The following is an 8,330-nucleotide window of genomic DNA, read 5'->3' as shown; positions in this document are numbered from 1 at the left end:
TGCAGCGCCCGAGAGGCGGCCCCGGCGCTGCCAGAGGGCGATTCTGCAAAAGCCTCTGCAGAGAACTGGAGGAGCTACCTGCTAGCGCGGTTCAAAGTTATTTCATTTAAAGGAAGCGTGTTGCAGCATGGAGACTGTTTTTTCTTAATTAATAGAAATATTTTGTTCATTGTGAGTTGGAGTAAAGAAAATGCAGAAACAGGGCAGATTGTAAAAGGAGGAAGGGAAATGTCTTTGGAAAAACGAAGTTTTCTTGATGTGTATGGCTTTGCTAGTAGAAAATATTTTACTTAACTTTTTTATTACTTTAGTTTTCAAGAGAACTTAAAATATATGTCTGCTCCCAGCTGGAATCGTTTCTGTGGAGGCCAGCTCAGTCCTTGCTGAGAGGTGGCAGTTTGTACAAGCAGTAATTGTGTCTCATCTATAGACGTGTCTCTGTATTCTGGTTGAACGTATCCTGAAGGCTTATCTTTTTTTGTAAGCAAGTATTAAAAACCAGTCTTCAATCTGAGAATATTCTGCAAGGAGGTAAAGAACTCTGTCTGCATTTAAAAAATAGGTATTTTATAATGTACACTAGGAATAGAAAAACTGCTTGAAATACTAACATTACATTGTCAAGTTGTTTTAAGCAAATTAGGGAATAAAACTAAAGCTTGAACTGGCTAGCATAGTATTCTGTTACTCTCTGGAAAAAGTAGCTGGTTTGGTCTCCTGGAGTGTTGATTGGTGTATACATTGCAGGACTGATGCTTTGAGGGAAAAAACTGAGGAGTGATGAAGACAGTAAATTTACACAGGTGGTCTTCTGCTGATATGTAGGTGACAGGTTGAAGCTCAGCTGCACTGCAGGCTTTTCAGAGATTCCTAGTCCAAAGAAGTAATTTTAAAATCTGCTGGTTTTCATATTCTGTTTGTTTTACTGACAGTGAACCATTTTGTATTGACAAACATAGAGATTGTTCTTGAAGCAGCTTGAAGGGGTTATATGACAGCTCGGTTCTAAATGTAGTAGTATGTGAGTCACATTCTACATTTACACTTGAGGCATGTCAGTTTGGGGGAATTCACTACCAGGGAGTTGATTACTGTCCCTAGACTTCATTTCACTTGAAAGGTGGGGAAGTGGTGCTATTTCCAGGTTTGGTCCTTCATGTGAAAATGACCGTGAACTTTTGGGAATACATCTCAAGAAGCTCGTTCAAGGATTTGCCTGATTAACATTTAGCTTGTCAAATACCTGAAGCGAGCTGTGAAGGCTGAGGGTGAGCAGAGCTGTGAGGACTCTGGGGAGTCATGAGGGCTCTGTGATGTGAAGGGCTTTCCTCTTCCCTAAGGCTGGCAGTCAAAGGACCTGAAAGCTGTGCTGGGTTTACTAGGTTTGGGCTGTTTCCCAGCTGATGCATCTTGGTCATTGTCTCAGCAGAATTGAGCTGCTCAGTCATGATTTATGTAAGGCAGCATTCACAGGAAAACTGCCATATGCCACCCAGTGTTTTTTAAAAATAAATTAAAATTAATGATTGATTCTTGCCTTAAATTTGAGGATCCCAGGGTAGTTGGTAAATACCTCTTAAGTTTAACAATTGTTTCCAACAGTGAACAGCAAGGATTTGTAAACATGTGAATGTCACTGTACACAGCAGATTACAGGGCTCGACTGCAGAAGGTTTTAGTTATTTGACTTTCCTCCAGTGGGAGCTTGATTCAGTCCCAGCACTAGAAATTAGAGTAAGTTTTAAAGAAATAAGGACATTGTGGTAAAAAGTCCACCATCTTTCTTTTGATTGTTTTGCTGTGATTGTTTATGTGGTTTCATAAATAATGGATTATTTTTCCCAGTCTGCTTTGTTCAGAGACCTTCCTAAGAGAGTCATATTGATACTCTGTTTCTGGGGAAAAAAAATGTAAGGAAGCTTAGAAGCATAATTTCAAAGTTCTGCAGAAGATGCCAGTTTCAGTATTTACAAAGAGGCTGGGCCTCTATTTACTGAAAGGTCTTGGTGGCTTTCTGACTCCTGTGCTCTTTTCTATGTGTAAACACCAGTCACCTTTATGTGAGATAACAGTGAATAATGTGTGTTCCATGGGCTTGTCATCCTTGTCTAGATCTGAAACTGGGGATGGAACACTGAGTTTTGGGGGAGTGGGGGAGAGTTGCCAAGAAGGAGTTGGAAAACAGATCAAAATGGTAAGGAAGGGATTATGTAACCATGATTAAACACTGAGTCATTTACATAGTTCCTCCTGTATATTGTGTTGTGTGAGCAAGCACTGCTGCTTGTTGGACGTAGCTCTGTGCCCAGGTGCCAGCACGTCAGCACAGCATGACACTTGACACAGCTGGGTGGAAAGCACTGTGGTTGGGGTACAGGCTTTCTAGCAGGGATTTATAATAATATTTTCTCAGTTCTGTTTTTCCATAGAAGTACTTTCATTTCAGGGTCCTCCTACTCTTTATAATGCAAATTCTATTTTTGCACCATGTTGAAAATGTGTTTTAAATTCTGTATATATGTGTTACCTGCTGATTAAGTATTCACTCTCAGGTGTGCAGCCCCATCTGTTAAAACTCAGACACATTCCCCCTTATGAAAAACAGAACTTGTCAGAGGAAAGCTGGTTGCTGCACCATGGTTCTTCTGGAATTCCATTGTATTCAATGTGTGCATTATCAAACTGAAAGATGCACAAGTTTAACTTCTTCAGGCAGTTAATGTTGGTCTTTTGTAGTTGCATGTAATTTTCTCATTATTTCTAATGTTAATAGCATGCACATTTCTCTCAAATTCAATTACAATTTTAAAGTAGACATTTTAAATAATTGTATTACTGCTTAAAAGACTATTAGCCTTGTAAGAATACATCTTGATCATGTGGAAATACAAACATTAAAATTGGTGAGCTTCTAGCATGTCATTGTTGAATTGTTGCAAGTATACAAAGTACATGCAGAAAAAAATATTTACAGCACAGGTATCACTTTCCTTACTCACTTTTTAAATTCTGTAAGGTTTTTCTTAAAGTAAGCAAAGTTACAACATCTGAAAAAGCTCAGAATTAAAAGATTGGATTGTACCTGCAACTGTAGAAGATGTTGCTATTCCACCTTTCAGTTAATAAAATTACAGGGAAATATTACTGGCAGAGCCATAAGCCTCATTCTCACTGATGTTGTGTCTGTGCTGCTTTTGTCATTGTTTGAAACAATATGTTGGGTTTTGAAAACTTAATTTGAAGTGGAATATTTTGTAAGAGTGCAGTCAGTCTTTGTTGGGTGATGAATGAGATGATTTTTTGGCAGTTGAAATGCAGAATCTCTCATTTGCTGTTATAAACTCATGCTCAAGTTAGGATTCTGTTGCTATGATTTCATCAAATAACTGGTTACCCTAAAATCATGCTTGAAGTTCTCAATCTATCTCAGCTGGGTACTGTGTGGTTTGTAGCTCTTGCTGTAGTTGATGAGTCCTCTAGGTAGAAGAAATACAACAAAATGTGCTGGCATAGAAACCTGTGGCCTCAGTACAACTTTCAGAAAAGGGAGGAATGAGCTGGGGTAGGAGAAACACAAGTACAGCAGTGGCATGGGCTCCACAGCATGTTGGGCTGAGTTTCAGATGACTCTGCTTAAGTGTTATTTGTTGAAGAAAAAAAGGAAAACGTAGAAGGAAATGGAAAGAGCAGTACTTTACTAAGCAGAATTTCTGATCTTTTTTTTTTTTTTTTTTCCTTGCAGCACGACACTAAATTTGTAATGAAATGGAGTCTGGGTCAAGCTCTTTTCGAGTGGAATTTCCAGATTTTTCTAGCACCATTTTGCAGAAGTTAAATCAGCAGCGCCAGCAAGGACAATTATGTGATGTATCCATTGTAGTTCAGGGCCATCTCTTCAGAGCCCACAAGGCTGTACTTGCAGCTAGTTCACCTTACTTCTGTGATCAGGTTCTCCTGAAGAACAGCAGGCGTATAGTCCTGCCTGATGTGATGAACCCCAGAGTATTTGAAAACATCCTTCTGTCTACCTACACAGGTCGGTTGGTAATGCCTGCTCCAGAAATAGTTAGTTATTTGACAGCAGCAAGTTTCCTTCAGATGTGGCATGTGGTGGATAAATGCACTGAAGTGCTGGAGGGGAACCCAACAGTACTGTGCCAGAAGATGAACCATGGCAGTGATCACCAGTCCCCCAGCAGCAGCAGTTACAATGGCCTTGTGGAAACCTTTGAGCTTGGCTCTGGAGGACAGACGGAATTCCACAAAGTTCAGGAACTAAGGGATGGCGAAAATGAAGAAGAGAGCTCTAAAGATGAGCTGTCGTGTCAACTGACAGAACATGAGTACCTTCCCAGCAATTCTTCAACAGAACATGATAGACTCAGCACTGGAATGACAAGTCAGGATGGTGAAGAAGGAACCAGTGACAGTGCAGAATATCAGTACACCAGACCCATGTATAGCAAACCCAGCATCATGTCTCACAAGCGGTGGGTCCATGTGAAGCCAGAAAGATTTGAACAAGACTGTGAAGGTGTTGATAATCCTTATGATGAACATCAAGTTTCTGAATCCATGAATGCCATTCAGGCAGATCATTCAATCCAATCTTCAGGTGTTGAAGACTTTCATATAGGTGACAAAAAGGTGGAAGCAGAATTTGATGAACAGGCAGATGAAAGTAATTATGATGAACAAGTTGACTTCTATGGCTCTTCTATGGAGGAATTTTCTGGTGAAAGGGCAGACGGAAACCTAAGTGCTCACAGGCAGGATCTTATGATAGCAGCAGGCTATGGTGAAGGCATTGAAATGGCTACAGGAATTAAAGAAGAAACTTCCCTCACTGGATTCTCACATGCTGATAAACTGTATCCTTGCCAGTGTGGTAAGAGCTTCACACACAAAAGCCAGAGAGATCGGCATATGAGTATGCACCTTGGCCTTCGACCTTATGGCTGTGGTGTCTGTGGTAAGAAATTCAAAATGAAACATCATCTTGTAGGTCACATGAAAATTCATACGGGCATAAAACCATATGAGTGTAACATCTGTGGGAAAAGGTTCATGTGGCGGGACAGTTTTCATCGGCACGTGACCTCTTGTACCAAGTCCTATCAAGCTTCTAAAGCTGAGCAGAGTACTACTGAGATGAGCTAAGATATTAGTGCTCACATTTGTTTAGTAGAGCAAGAAAAGTGAATTAATTATGCAAATAATGTCTGGTACTTGCTATTGTAAATTCTCAAAAAACAAGTTCTAATGATAATGCTGGTAGAAGCAGACCAAGCTTTCATTTTATTTTCCACATGACTTCTACAGGTGTTTTATGTGTGAGGTGCAAATGGTTAATCTGAAAGGTGCTTGCAAAACGAGGTCTGTAAGGTCTTTGTGACATTGATTGTGATCACAGCATTATTTAGAAGCCCTGTTGTTTTTCTAAGTCTTCTAAATTCACAGAAAAGCCCAGCTCTAAATTGACCCAAATCCTGTAAATACTTACATGACAGGATTTCAGGTGTCCCTACTTAATGAAAAAGATAACTAGGATAATGCCAGGTTATATGATTCACATATTGCAGAAAAACATTAGAATTCCACCTCAAACTGGAGACTGCAGACATACTTAACATGCATCATTAGATAGTCTACAGCATTAAATAGCCTTTATTGATTAATGAAAGGCTGTGTTAAAGATGGTTTGGCTTTCCTTCGTCTGTCTTCCATTTCTTTATCCATCTTCAGTAAAACATGTGTAGTCCATAATTTTGTGCTAATTTCTATTTAAGAGTCTGTAAAGCACTTAAATATAGTTGAGCACTATATAAACTTCAGTCTGTATAAAGTATAATTTGTCATTGCTCCTCTAGGGTGTATTGCTGTATGGCTCTTGGCTTGACTGGATTTTGATTGCTACGTGGTCAGAGCTTCTAGAAGTGTGTGTAATAAGTATGTCTTGTCAAAAACAAACAAACAAACAAAAGGAACATTTGGAACTTATCCAAAATAATGAAATACTTGAACTGTAGTTTTCTGGTCAGATTTTTGTGGCTTACTACAGTAGCAAGTACCAAACTGTGGATTCAAGAATTGAGTTTTTATTGGTACAAAAACTTCTTTGAGAACTTCTGTCAAGTTTTAGAAACCTGCTTTAGGAAAATGATTTAGTAATTGATAGGTATTTACACTATTAATTCTTTACTCTTTGAATAGTAGGAACTATAATACAGTTTCTTGGTACTGAACTACTGTGACTTGTTACATGTAATCACAAGCGCCAGAGTTGTTTACCTTGTCAAATGAAGCTGCTTGTGGAAAAAAAGTATTAAGTATGGTATTTGGCTCTATTAATGGTACTGCAGAACACGGTACCTAGCTCATGTCTGAAGTCTGGATTTTTCCTGGGAAAGTGGCACTTCTGTTTTATTAGGATGAGGATCTTTATGCTGGGCTCTCATTCTTGGAGACAGAGGGAAGAGTGTTTGTAGTTCTGAGAGATGCTGCCAGCTCTGCAGGTAGAGTGAATGTATCCATTGGTGGCAATAGGACTTTGGGGTTGAAAGCTTAATGCAGTCCTATGCAAAAGCAAATAACCCTTCTTTGTAGTTTACTGAAGCATATTAAAAAAAAGAAAGAGCCTTTAGAGCATACATAGACTGTAATAGAAAGGAAGAGGTGATGTCCAAAACCAGTGCTGGTAACATGGGGAAAAAAGTTAACCGGTATGGAAGGCCTAAGCCTGTCTGGCCCCAGTTTATGTGTTAAGATACTGCAATATGCAGGATAACGTCCTGAAAGAGATGACCCTGTATGGTGAAGCAAAAATCACACAAAGATAATTACTATTTAGATGCTTTTTTCAACTCCCAGTTGAAAATGGTTTCAAGATAGAACCAAACTATCCTGTACATGAATGTCTGGTGCAAGCTGGGGGTTTACTACTTGGTGGGCTGAAATTACTGTAACTTCTTTTCTGACATTCTACTTACAAACTTTAATTTTTTAAGAAGCTCTTAATCTTCTAATGTTTCAGATATTTTTCATATGGAATTTTGTTAAAACAGATATTCCCAAATATGATGAACCCGTTGCTGGCAATGGGCATGAATGGTCACCGCCGCAGAGTTCCTGTTCTTAGCACGTGGTTGAACTCTGCAGTACACCATGGGTGCCAAATATAACCCTTGTAATCAAGGTATCTAAACAGGGATTTGCTCACTAACACTGTAACCTGCTTAATGTATAGAAGCACTTTGTATTTAAAAAAAAACCCCACAACAAACCATATAACTTTATAAGTATGTTTTTTAAACTTAGAAATTATATTCCCTTTATGGTTTGTTTCCACACCTAACACTGTCTTTTTTAATATTAATATAAAATATAATGCTTGCCTGTTTACATGAGTGTAGAGGAAAGGGTTCTTGCACTCAGTGGCCCTATTTTTCCATTCTTCATGGCCTTATACATACAGGGTGTCATTTCTGCAAGTACCATCATCACGTTTGAGGGAAGGTATTCTCATACTCATTTCAAGAATGGTCTTGTATATTACATTAGTTCTCAACCCCTTTCAAATTGTCACTTCAGTGTTGCATAAAAAGGTTAAGGGTGCCTCTTCCCATTCAATGATAAAAAAGGCTGGTCAGAAAAACCATGGTGAAAACCATGGTCAAGCAAAAAATTTTTAAACCCAGACCATCCTACAGAGATGCCAGCGAAACTGTTTCTTTTACCAGTTTGGAATGACTTTTATATGGGACATTTCAGAGTTAAACATTACTCCTATTTGCAGTTAGATTACTGTGAAATAAAGCTTTAAAATAAAATGTACTGCGAGAGACACTTTAAAAGTTTTATAACAGGTCCAGTAGATCATATTATAGAACAATGTCCTTTTTTAATGACTTAGCATGAATAATAACTTTTTAATATTTGCCTATTACTGTTTTTCCCTGTATTATGACATTGTCTTGAAAGTTCAACAGATGTTGCTCCACTGATTCTGTAGCACTTGGCTTTCTGATGCTAATTTACATGAAACCAATTGATATAGGGAAAATGTTGCTAAGATTGTTACAAGATCTAGTTGAGAGGATAAGTTAAAGGAAGCTTGAGATACATGTCTTAAAATCCTTACTTTTGCTTATCACAGGCAAAACAGTTGACTTCTGGTGTTTTTTCCTGAATTTAATTTATTGCCCATTGACAAACTTCTAATCACTGATTCAGGTTTTGGGGGAAAAAGATAACACAAAACTTACTTAATGCTTAAGGAAAAACATCTTTCTTCCCCCTTCCTCAGGCTCAGCTTCAGTGTGACACCTCTC

The 8,330-nt window shown here is 38.5% G+C and overlaps 1 protein-coding gene across 1 annotated transcript; it reads left to right on the top strand.

The window, feature by feature from the left end:
* Window positions 1–3,765: 3,765 nt before the first annotated feature.
* ZBTB43 (zinc finger and BTB domain containing 43) lies at window positions 3,766–5,205 on the top strand. The gene has a single exon (XM_009998810.1). It carries the CDS (start codon window positions 3,766–3,768, stop codon window positions 5,158–5,160), a length of 1,395 nt encoding a protein of 464 aa, XP_009997112.1. The 3' UTR covers window positions 5,161–5,205.
* Window positions 5,206–8,330: the final 3,125 nt, after the last annotated feature.

The sequence above is a fragment of the Chaetura pelagica genome, unplaced genomic scaffold (assembly GCF_000747805.2).
Source record: "Chaetura pelagica isolate M959 unplaced genomic scaffold, ChaPel_1.0 scaffold405, whole genome shotgun sequence".
Taxonomy (NCBI): Eukaryota; Metazoa; Chordata; class Aves; order Apodiformes; family Apodidae; genus Chaetura; species Chaetura pelagica.
Note: the sequence above shows the minus strand (reverse complement) of the source record. Positions and strands in the feature narration are given on the sequence as shown.

Excerpts from the sequence above, each read along its gene's own strand:
- ZBTB43 (XM_009998810.1), top strand. The coding sequence starts at position 3,766 with ATGGAGTCTGGGTCAAGCTCTTTTCGAGTGGAATTTCCAGATTTTTCT.